This window comes from Stegostoma tigrinum, chromosome 14 (assembly GCF_030684315.1).
Source record: "Stegostoma tigrinum isolate sSteTig4 chromosome 14, sSteTig4.hap1, whole genome shotgun sequence".
Taxonomy (NCBI): domain Eukaryota; kingdom Metazoa; phylum Chordata; class Chondrichthyes; order Orectolobiformes; family Stegostomatidae; genus Stegostoma; species Stegostoma tigrinum.
In genome coordinates, this window is record NC_081367.1 from 27388675 (window position 1) to 27401151 (window position 12477).

General features: G+C 40.1%; 2 protein-coding genes across 11 annotated transcripts in view; one reads left to right on the forward strand and one right to left on the reverse strand.

The window, feature by feature from the left end:
• ift80 (intraflagellar transport 80 homolog (Chlamydomonas)) overlaps positions 1–8789 on the reverse strand; it is a 197562-nt gene extending 188773 nt beyond the window's left edge. For 4 of the 6 annotated variants that reach the window (XM_059651065.1, XM_059651064.1, XM_059651061.1 and 1 more), the window contains exons 1-3: positions 8696–8782; positions 8055–8113; positions 7358–7480 (exon numbers count right to left, since the gene is read on the reverse strand). In XM_059651065.1, coding sequence (XP_059507048.1) covers positions 7358–7397 — 40 coding nt within the window. In that variant the 5' untranslated portion in view covers positions 7398–7480; positions 8055–8113; positions 8696–8782. Of the gene's footprint in view, positions 1–7357; positions 7481–8054; positions 8114–8574; positions 8594–8695 lie in introns of those variants that run through there. The other 2 variants (XM_059651063.1, XM_059651062.1) reach the window with 2 other exon arrangements.
• Positions 8790–8946: 157 nt separating this feature from the next.
• The window catches only part of smc4 (structural maintenance of chromosomes 4), a 60208-nt gene continuing 56677 nt past the window's right edge, over positions 8947–12477 (forward strand). For 3 of the 5 annotated variants that reach the window (XM_048541911.2, XM_048541913.2, XM_048541914.2), the window contains exons 1-4: positions 8947–9062; positions 10008–10157; positions 11619–11797; positions 12234–12425. In XM_048541911.2, coding sequence (XP_048397868.1) covers positions 10016–10157; positions 11619–11797; positions 12234–12425 — 513 coding nt within the window. In that variant the 5' untranslated portion in view covers positions 8947–9062; positions 10008–10015. Of the gene's footprint in view, positions 9063–9098; positions 9207–10007; positions 10158–11618; positions 11798–12233; positions 12426–12477 lie in introns of those variants that run through there. The other 2 variants (XM_048541912.2, XM_059651060.1) reach the window with 2 other exon arrangements.

Consider the following 12477-nt stretch of genomic DNA (forward strand, 5'->3'; position numbering starts at 1 on the left):
ATAAAATGCAATTCTTTTTGCCATAGTTTAGAAAGTACATACAGGAACTGAAAGGAGTGCAGGGAAGACTGACATAGCTCATATCAGAAATGCAAGGAACATGATTATCAGATTAGGGTTAGGGTTAATGTGTGGGTTCTGTTGTTTTTACTGAAAAGCATGAAAATACAAGAGGATATTATAAAAGTCACCAAAAAGTCCTATGCAGAACTCAGAAGAAATTTCTTCTCAAAAGAATGGTGAGGCACAACAGGGAATCATTGAAGAGAATAGTGTAGATGCACCTAAGGGGAGCTGTCACAAGTATGTCAAGGAAGAAGAAGCAGGCAGTCATGCTGATAAATTTGAATGAAGAAAAATGAAAGGGTGCCCACATTGAACATAAACACTAGCGCAGATTGATTGGGAAGATTTCCCTGTTTATGTGCTTTTTATCTTATGTAGTTCAGTTGTGTAAGTAAATAGGATGTCAGAAACTACAGCTAGAACAATAAATACTAGAATTATAATACTTTGCTCATACAAACAAGAGACAGTGGCAGTGATAATGTCACTGGACCAATAATCCTGATGTACAATCTAATGGTCTAGGGATGAGGACTGAAATCCTACCATAATAGCTGATAAAATGCAAATTCAATTAATAATGTTGAAAGCTATTGTTGATTGTTATTATAAACCTATCTAGCTCATTAATCTCCTTACCAGAAGGCACAAACACCCCCCACCCCAATTCTACAGCCTCCCAAAAGGTACATAGACCAGAAGTACCCCTCAGACCCACGGTGTCCCTTCCAGGCACACCAACACACAGGTTAGCCAAGGGATTACAATGAAGACTAAAGTACCTCGTCAACAAGTCACCTCACTCAATCCACTCAGCCCAGGAGTTCCTCAAAGACATAAGGAGAGACGAGGATGAGAACATGATGTCCTTTGACGTTACCGCCCTATTCACATCAATTGACATATCACTGGCAAAAGAAGCAGTAGCAACACTACTAAAAGAATGAGACCCGAGTGACACTATCTCCACAGGCAACATGCTGAAACTACTGTATTCACGCCTCACAACCCACGTTACCTTTAATGGCCAAATCTATGAACAAATCAACAGGACACCCATGGGGTCACCTATCTCTGGATTAATAGCTGAAGTGGCGATGCAGAGACTTGAAAGAATGGCCCTTCCGCAGATCCAGCCTAAACTATTGATTTGATACTTTCGTCATCATCAAATAGACTAAACTAATGGAGACACACCAACTAATAAACAACACTCTCACTGACATCAAATTCACCAGGGAAGAAGAAAAGAACGAACAGCCCCCATTCCTGGACGTCATGGTAGAACGAAGGGACAATGAGAAATTTCCGAAAAAAGTACACAAAAAGGCCACACACACGGAACAAATCTTGAATTTCAACAGCAACCACCCCAACACCTGCAAATGAAGTTGTGTGAAAACACTATTTAAACAAGCAACAACACGCTGCAGCAACCCAGAACTAAGCCAAAATAAAGAAGAATACCTCTACCAAGTATTTAAGCACAACGGATACCCAAACAGCTGGGTCCGACGATGCCTATCACACAAACAACAACAGGAAGATACATTATGCCCTGACACACTCGTCACGTTACCCTACATCAAGAACAAATCCGAACTGACCACAAGATTCCTATGGCCATCAGGCATCAGAGTAGCACACAAACCTATGTCAACCTTATGCCAACTGCTAACTCAAACCACAGACCCTGTACCCACAATGGACAGAACCAACATGATATACAAGATTACATGCAAGGACTGCGACAAACATTACATTGGCCAGACAGGAAGGAAACTGGCCACAAGAATACATGAACACCAACTAGCAACAAAAAGACACGACCAATACCCACTCTTCTCCATTGACATGAATAAGGGGAATTGCCAATTCGATTGGGACAACATCAGGATCCAAGCACAGGCCAAACAGTGACAAGCACGAGAATTTCTAGAGGCCTGGTTGCCCACCAAGAAGGCCATCAATAAATATGTAGAATTAGATCCTATATATACACCACTGCAAAGAAATACCAGAAATGAGGTAATCAACTTGAACAGATCCCAGAGATTAAATGCCAGGTGGGAAAACATAACAGTGCTTCATCAGAGGCTGCGCTGATGCTGTTACCCAGTAGGGTTACGAAATATCTGCGAATTAATGAAACAGCTCATCGAGTGAACCAACCACAGGAACTAGTATCTCCTACCAAATCATTTCGTCGTCTTAAAAGCCAGAGTTAGATCATCCCTAAATCTTCTGCATTCAAAGCAACATAAGCATAGAACTTAGAACAGTACAATCACAGTTCAGGCCCTTCAGCCCATGATGTTGTGCCGAACTGTTATCCTACTGCAAGAACTAACCTGTATACTCTTCATTTTACTATCATCCATCTGTATATATAACAGTCACTTAAATATCCCTAATGTATCTGACTCTACGACCACTGCTGGTAGTGATTTCCATGCACCCACCACTCTCTGTTTAAAGAACCTACGTGTGACATCTCCCCTATACCTTCCTCCAATCACCTTAACATTATGCCCCTCTGTGATAGTCATTTCTGCCTGGGAAAAGGTCTCTGTGTATCCACTCTATCTATGCATCACATCATCTTGTACACCTCTATCAAGTCACCACTCATCGTTCTTCACTCCAATGAAAAAAGCCCTAGCTCCCTCAACCTTTCCTCATAAGACCTGCCCTTCAGTCCAGGCAGCATACTGATAAATCTCCTCTGCAACCTCTCTAAAGCTTCCACATCTTTCTTATAATGAGGTGACCAGAACTGAACACAATATTCCAAGTGTGGTCTAACCAGGGTTTTAAAGAGCTGCAGCATAACCTCACAGCTCTTAAACTCAATCTCCCTGCCAATGAGAGCCAACACAGCATACACCTTCTTAACAACCCTATCAACTTGGGTGGCAACTTTGATGAACCTATGAACGTGGACCCCAAGCTCCCACTGTTTCTCCACACTGCCAAGAATCCTGCCATTAACACTGCATTCTGCATTCAAATTTAACCTTCCAAAATGAATCATTTCACACTTTTCTGGGTTAAGTTCCACCTACCACTTCTTTGCCCAGGTGTGCATCCTGTCGATGTCCCGTTGCAACCTACAACAGCTCTCCACGCCATCCACAATTCCACCAACCTTTGTGTCATCAGCAAACTTACTGAGCCACCCTTCCACTTCCTCATCCAAGTCATTTATAAAGGTCACAAAGAGCAGAGGTCCCAGAACAGATCCCTGTGGAACGCCATTGGTCACCGAGCTCCAGGCTGAATACTTTCCGTATACTATCATCCTCTGTCTTCTACTGGCAGCCAATTCTGCATCCAGACAGCCAAATTTCCCCGAAACTCATGCCTCCTTACTTTCCGAATGAGCCTACAATGTGTAACCTTATCAAAAGCCTTGCTAAAATCCATATAAACCATTTCCACTGCTCTGACTTCGATGTGTTCGTCACATCCTGAAAGAATTCAATAAGGTTTGTGAGGCATGATTTGCCCTTCTCAAAGCCATGCTGACTATTTCTAATCAAACTACGATTTTCCAAATAATCATAAATACTATCTCTCAGAATCCTCTCCAATAATTTGTCCACCACAGAAGTAAGATTGATTGTCCCTATTCTCTTTCTTGAATAAGGGAATAATATTTGCTACCCTTCAGTCGTCTGGTACTACTCCAGTGGACAGTGAGATCACCAAACGCATAGCAATCTCTTTATTCGCTTCCCATAAAACCTTGGGTATATTCCATCTGGTCCAGGGCACCTATTTATCCTTATGTTTTTCAAACTTTTTAGCACATCCTCCTTCCTAACATCAACCTGTTCGAGTATATCAGCCTGTTTCATGCTGTCCTCACAAACTACAAGGTCCCTCTCACTGGTGAATACTGAAGCCAAGTATTCATTAAAGACCTCCCCTAACTCCTCCAACTCCAACCTTGAACTGCAATCTACCTTTATATTAAACCCTACTGGCTCTAGTACAATTGTGGTGCGTCTGTTCTGTACTACTTCCAGGGTCATAGGTTCTTGCTGATTTGTGTGCCCCGAACTCAATGCAGTACTCAAGATGTGGTCTAACTAGAATCTTACACAACTGTAACATAGCTTTCATCTTCTTGAGATAAAGGCTAACATTTCTTTAGCCTTTGTAACAAACATTTGCGCCCATCCACTAGATTTAAAGTTATTTCTGTACTTGGATATCAAAGTCTATCCAATCATCCAGATTTCTTAGCTTCTCACCATTATAAAACTATTCCAATATATGTGCCTTCAGGCAAAACAAATGGAAGGATTTTCTATTGTATGTTAAGTCCAAGCTGCATGACTTCAATTGACCCACATTTTGCCTATCCTAGTAATGTTTCGTAGCAACTTTTCATCCCATTTTACAGTCTGCTGTGCCACATAACTTAATGCTGTCAGCAAATTTGGATATACAGCTACCTATTCCTTCATCCAAGTACTATTACATAGCCAACACTAACAGTAGGATGCAATTACAACGTAACATGTTTACTTATACAGCCTACAACATAAATGTTGACATAGAAATTTACAATTAAAAACACCTTACCCCAATGTGGCAGAAACAAGATAATCAAAAGCTAGAGATAATGGGAAATGCAGATGCTGGAGAATCCGAGATAACAAAGTGTGGAGCTGGATGAACAAAGCAGGCCAAGCAGCATCTTCGGAGCACAAAAGCTAACGTTTCAGGCCCAGAACCTTCATCAGAAAAGGGGGATGGGGATACGGTTCTGAAATAAATAGGGAGAGGGGGAGGCGGATCGAAGATGGATAGAGGACAAGATAGGTGGAGAGGAGAGTATAGGTGGGGAGGGGATAGGTTAGTCTGTGAAGGACGGACAGGTCAAGTGGGTGGGATGAGGTTAGTAGGTAGGAAATGGAGGTGCGGCTTGAGGTGGGAGGAGGGAAAGGTGAGAGGAAGTACAGGTTAGGGAGGCAGGGATAAGCTGGGCTGGTTTTGGGATGCAGTGGGGGGAGGGGAGATTTTGAAGCTTGTGAAGTCCACATTGATGCCATTGGGCTGCAGGGTTACATTGATGACTGTATCGGTGCTGCCTCATGCTCCCAAAAGGAGCTCGAACAGTTCATCCACTTCAACACCTTCCACCCCAACCTCAAGTTCACGTGGACCATCTGCAACACATCCCTCACCTTCCTGGACCTCTCTGTCTCATCTCCGGAAACCACCTAGAAATCGATATCCATTTCAAACCCACCAACTCCTACAGCTACCTGGAATACACCTCCTCCCACCCACCTTCCTGTAAAAATTCTACTCCCTATTCCCAATTCCTTCGACTCCGCCACATCTGCTCCCAGGATGAGGCATTCCACTCCTGTACATCCCAGATGTTCTCGTTCTTCAAGGACCGCAACTTGTCCCCCACCCCCCACAGTGATCAAGAATGCCCTCAACCTTGTCTCCCACAACTCATCTCTCACATCCTGTCCCCACAATAACTGCCAAAAGAGAATCCCCCTCGTCCTCACATACCACCCCACCAACACACCATCCTCCGACACTTCCGCCATCTACAATCCATCCCTACCACCAAAGACATTTTTCCATCCGCACCTTTGTCTGCCTTCCGGAAAGACCACTTTTTCCGGGACTCCCTTGTCCGCTCCACACTCCCCTCCAACCCCACCACATCCGGCACTTTCCCCTGCAACCACAGGAAGTGCTACACTTGCCCCACATCTCCTCCCTCACCCACATCCCAAGCCCCAAGATGACTTTCCACATCAAGCAGATGTTCACCTGCACATCTGCCAATGTGGTATACTGCATCCGCTGTACCCATTATGCTTCTTCTACATTGGGGAAACCAAGCGGAGGCTTGGGGACCACTTTGCAGAACACCTACGCTCGGTTCACAATAAACAACTGCACCTCCCAGTCGCAAGCCATTTCAACTCCCCCTTGCATTCCTTAGATGACATGTCCATCCTGGGCCTCCTGCACTGCCATAATGATGCCACCCGAAGGTTGCAGGAACAGCAACTCGTATTCTGCTTGGGAACCCTGCAGCCCAATGGTATCAATGTGGACTTCACAAGCTTCAAAATCTCCCCTTCCGCCACTGCATCCCAAAACTAGCCCAGCTCGTCCCCACCTCCCTAACCTGTTCTTCCTCTCACCTATCCCCTCCTCCCACTTCAAGCCGCACTTCCATTTCCTACCTACCAACCTCATCCCACCCCCTTGACCTGTCCGTCCTTCCTGGACTGACATATCCCCTCCCTACCTCCCCACCTATCTCCTCCTCTATCCATCTTCGATCTGCCTCCCCCTCTCTCCCTATTTATTTCAGAATCCGCTCCCAATCCCCCTTTTCTGATGAAGGGTCTAGGCCCGAAACGTCAGCTTTTGTGCTCCTAAGATGCTGCTTGGCCTGCTGTGTTCATCCAGCTCCACACCTCTTTATTTGAAAGCTAGGATTTGCAGACGTGAAGTAGATTCTTAACATTTCACAAAAATTATAGTAGACTTTAAAGTAGGTCAATAAAGGAGAACCAGGGAATTTTGGATCTGAATAGAAATTCATTAAAAATTAATTTAGGATTGTTGTCAGTTATTTTTGTTTTACTTCAAACTGCAATAAATTACCATAAAAATCAAAACATTCAGGGCATCCAAAATATAATTAGATATGATTAATATGGAGTTGCTATCATGCTTGAAGTGAGCTTTAACAGAATGATTAGTGGTGTCTAATCTCTGAAAAAAAATTATGTAACAGCTATCAGAGTGACTGTTTTGTTCAAACTCCATTCTGTTTATTAAGGTGACCAGTGAATATCCAGAGTTGGCTGATAAATAACTAATTTCATGATAACCAAAGTAAAATTACATTAATCAGATTACCTCTTACACAGCAGATCCCCACGTTTTTAACTTCCTGTATTCTTGGCACTGTTCACTACAATATGCCTCATTCCTCTATAAACCATTTAGACAGGACTAGAACACAGTTGAGATGGATAATTTATTATAATGTTTTATTTATTTAAATAATGGAAACAAGGAAACAATATGTTCTATTTTGTTTCTAGTTACGGTAATTTTTAAAAAAATCTGAGACATGCAAATGACAAAAATGATAAATCTAAACCTACCCTGCCAACAGGCTGGATTTACTAATACTAATTTAAAGCTATACATTCTTCCAATTAATTTTTTTCTTTTATTTGTAACTTAATGCTCATTACAAAAGTTTAAAAAAATGAATTCATTGAAAGGATATGTTTCGGTTCCTTCAACAGCGATGTCTTCAGCCTCATTCTTTAGAAATTGAATTGGACACAATGATTAAATCAACTCCAGTAACAGAGGTCAACTCCACTAACTGCAACGTCTTCAGTGGCTGCCAAATTGACAAGAATGTTACCAGTTGCACATCATTGTTGAATATTAACACATTTTCAGTTTCAAATTAATTTTTATCAAACAGTCAAAAATGACCATTGGAAAGTGAATCCATTTTTACACAAATTAAAAGTGTACATAGCTACACAAATTGAGTATACACAGCATTACAATTATGTGACTATTTTCTTAGTATAACCCATTATAGCAAAAATATAAATTTGACATGGAATAATATTGCAGTAATATTTGGACGGAAGTATCAAACTCTAAGCAAGTTGCTTCTGTGCACATCATGAAATTTCTTCAAAATCTTACAAATCAACGTTTTAATTAATCTGTATGCCACAACAACAAACCTTGGTACTCTAATTTAGCACTTGTGCAAAATTTAGACAACATGCCAATATCAGTTACTCCCAAAACCTCATACCCGCAAAATTCAAACAGTGAGAAAACGCAAACACAGTAGAACTGAAAGCCCATTTTTTGAGATGCATTTCCTTGGTACATGTCACACAATCCGGACACCGCCAGCCATATAGAAAGTTATCAATACTGCCAGATTGTACCTATTTGGAAGTACGAATCCCCATTTTGGTCGAAACATTGCGAACCATCTTGATGCATTCTACAGTTGTAAATACAAACAAGTTCCAAATGTTCAACATGGTATTTCGAGCGATCATAAACAAACACTCCCTGACACTTCTGAACTGTCCACTGATGGATGGCAAGATTGAACCGAATAGGCCAAATGGGTTCGCTCACACAATACAACACATCAGTTGGCAACAAAAACCGAAAGAACTGCGGATGCTGTAAATCCGGAACAAAAACAAAGTTGGTGGAAAAGCTCAGCAGGTCTGGCAGCATCTGTGAAGGAAAAAACGAAGTTAACGTTTCGGGTCTGGTGGCCCTTGCTCAGAGGAAGGGTCACCGGGCCCGAAACGTGAACTTTTTTTTTCTCCTTCACATATGCTGCTGAGCTTTCCCAGCAACTTTGTTTTTATATATCACTTAGCAACAATATTTGCCCTATTATCAGCAGGAGCAGCAATGGGCCAGGATGTCATTTCATCTCAAACCCACAATCTATAAAGTCTGGTCCTGACGTAACCCTTTTACACATAAAACGATCGAGTGTTACACACACGTTTTTTTAAAAAAAAATGGACTGTACCAATTGACAAGCAAAGCCCACCGCTTTTACCTCGGCAATCTAAAGGAAGTCCCAGACCTCAGCAATTCGCTCAGAATCCGCTCCCCTACTTCAGTTAGGCTCCAAACAGACTACAGTCTCGCGGCGCCTCGCGAGACCGCCGCTCGCCGCTTCTTGGCAACCAACACGGCAACCGCGGCGAAAAAAGCAAACAGCTTATACTTTTTAATTTGATAATTACCAGCCCGTCGGTCTTCCTCCAAGACAACCAGCCTTGCCGCGAAATTAAATATTTATTTTGATTTTTAAAAATTTGGCATCAACCCCATTTTTTCAAACCGGCTTACCCACAATGCTTTGTCCCTCAACGAATTTCAGTCAAGTTTAGTTTTCGGCGCCATTTTCGACTGGGTCCGAGGTAAGCGCTTGAATTTTTCTCGAATTTATTCCTTTATTTTTTAATTTCCCCGTGCGAAAGTGGTCCCAAAATATTCCTAATATTTTTAAAAAAAAATAACAATCATTCGGCGCCGGAAAATCGAGTTTCGGAGTGATTTCCAAGGTATTGATGTAGTGGAAATGAAATCTGTTTTTAGCGGGATGAGATGCATGACAAATTTGTAAACATGTTGTTTCAGGGAAGTGGTTGCTATCTGCATTTTTTTAAAAAGCCCGGTTCCATTTATTGCATTGAACTAAACTTTTGAGAAATATGAACTGTCGAGTTCGTTAAATAATTACGATTGTTATCTCAGTCAGAATTTTAAATATTTTTCATTTTAGAATAGTTTTTTCTCCGATTCTTCCCTCCCCCCCCCCACCGCATTTTAGCTTTTGATTATTTTACTTGTTGGTGTGTTCTGTAAACTCAAACTACTTCATTTAAGCCATCGAACTAATATTAGACACAATTCATGTCAAATTTTGTTTTTTTTTAAAAAGTCTGTTCGTGCGCCTATTTAAGCTTAGTGACGTAGACTGCCTCAAATACACGTCGTTATATACAGCTTTTTTCATTTGATCAAATTGTTCCATTTTGAGTAAACGTTGTGTCCTTTCTAGTGAGATTTGTCTTTTATGTAATCTATACGGTTGACTTTTTAAATACAGTTTTTGTAACGTCATGATGTGGCGTTGGATTACAGTAAAGTACAGTAACTTTTCCTAATCTGGGTAGGGTTGCGGTAAATTTGGAATTAATGGGTTTTTTTTCAGGAGGTACTTTTTTTAGCCGAACTTTGATTTTTGTTTCAAAGCTTTTCTAAAGATATGGGCGTTGTGGGAATGAAAGGAATTGAATGGCAATGAAGGGATAACTACGTTTGCCTTGAGTTTTTTTTTGTTATAATAATTGCTGAACTAGGTTAAACCATGCCTGCCAAAACGAAGTCTTCTACAGCAAAGCAAAGCGCAAAACTGGGTCCGGGGGGAACTGAGCCCCTGGATGAGTTTGACAACGAAATGGATATCCAACAAAAGGCAACTGCATCAAATGTAGATGAAACTACAAGAGGTAATTTTTTCTTTGTCCGTGTATGGTTAATTTTATTTGTATTTTAAAATTTGTATTGTTAAAAATGAACGCATTTCATTTCTTGTATCTTTTTAATAAATTGAAGCTGTGATAATCGCTGCCGTTTAGTTCGTTTTGAAATTGGATTTAGCCGCCTAAAGTATGGCTAAACAGGTTGCCGATTCCATTGCCTATACGCCGAAATTGTTTTTGTAATCATTTTGCAAAAGTACTTCATGTGTTTTACCTTGGAGTTAACGGGTGTAGTTCCATTCAGACATGGGAGGAAAGCAGCCAACATTAACTAAACTTGTCAAGATCGTATTTGAACTCCGTAAGCTTCAATGACAATTGCAACGGATTACTTGTACCTAGAAAGTTGGTGCAGTAGATTTTTTTTAACCGGTTTTCAGCATAGGCTTGTAATAACTAGTGTTTACCCTGAAAGAAATATGTCCAGTCGTGTAATGGTTTACTTTTTTTCTTTGACAGTTTTTTTTTGCCCCTGACGCTGCAGCGCAATGGGGTTTGAGTTTTCTTTTCATTGTGTTCCCTTTTTTCCTTTGCGCGTTTTTGTACAGTACGTGAATTGTGGGGGGAGGGGTTGAGTTTCTGTAGCCTGGAGTACAAAACTGCTTTCGGAAGCTGCTGAAGATGTAAGAGATTTTAACCGAGAATTGATAAGACGTGTGATTTATATCTAATTACTTTCGTTTTTTACAAAAAAACGTGCGTCAGAAATTTAATAAAATTAGTCTTTTTCCGTTTTGTTGCTGCAGCAACTCCAAAACCAAGTATTTGGCAGGCGTACAAAACGCAATAGCAGCATTAAACTAGTGCAAGTTGAATACTTACTAGCCATTACTGCCGTACAGTACTTTTATGATCACTTTTTTCATGAATGCAAATTAAGTTCCTGAAATGTGATCTGTGGCAGTGTTTCACAGAGCATCCATATGATCTTGCATTGTAAATTAAAATATGTTATTGCGGCAGACTCTTCTCACAAGCATTGTTTTAAACATACACTTCAATTTATTAAATTAAACATAGTGCACTTCATTGTTCATATGTGTTGCCCATGATTATAAATATTGATTTTTTTTCATCAAGAATGGTGCATGAATAATTTAAAGAAAAATATAAATATTTGTCTGGAACTGTTTTGATCTATTAAAACAAGCCTGGGAACAAAATGTTTCTGATGGTCTTAATTTTTGTGGAACGTTGTTTTGTAATTGGACAATTTTGAGGTCATTTTGAACAGTTATGCATAACATTTTTGTGTATTAATGGTAATACCAAGTGGTATCTAACTTTTTTTAAACATCAAATGTGTGAAATGAATTGACTTTTTATAAATATTTGTGGTACAAAACTCTTGTTACATGAAATACTAAACATTATGCCTTGGTAGGATAGTGTTTAATTTGTTTTGTCTCTGTTTATATGTTGTCTCAGAATTACCAGTTGAACCAATAGATAATCGAAGCTTGGAAGAAATTTTGGCTGGCATATCTCCTCCTCCACCCCCAGCAATGACTAATGAACCCGGAGCTCCTCGACTCATGATAACTCACATAGTGAACCAGAATTTCAAGTCATATGCAGGAGAACAAATCCTGGGTCCTTTTCACAAGGTAACAGTTCACAAAAATTATACTGTTATCTAAATTCACTTTAAAAATTATGCTGTACTTAAATTCAAATCCAAAGTAATTTTTTAAAAATCAAATCGAAACATTTTGGGTGGAGATGTGAAACTGAGAAAATGCCTGGTCAGTTCCCTTAATTATAAAATTGACATGAATTTGAGATTTAATGTGTGTATTTAATGTCTACACTTGCATTGTCTTAAAAGAAATCCCATTTTATTGCTGCAAAAATGCAGTGGCTGAAGTAATAAAAAGAACTAAAAAAATGTTTAGAGTTGGTGTAAATGGACAGCTGGGAGTCTTGCACGTCATACTTTATGCTGACTACAACTTTAGTATACAGTGCATGACATTAATAATGGCCAGAAAAAATATTTTCAAAATATCTATGCTGTTCTATATTTTCTTTTCTTTTGTACAGAGGTTTTCTTGTATTATTGGACCAAATGGGAGTGGGAAATCAAATGTGATTGACTCAATGCTATTTGTTTTTGGCTACCGGGCCCAAAAAATTCGTTCCAAAAAGTTGTCTGTACTCATTCACAATTCTGATGAGCATAAAGATATTCAGAGCTGTACTGTGGAAGTTCATTTTCAAAAAATCATTGATAAGGTAATTATACTGCATATGTGAGATCATTTACTTTAAAGGTACATTTCACATT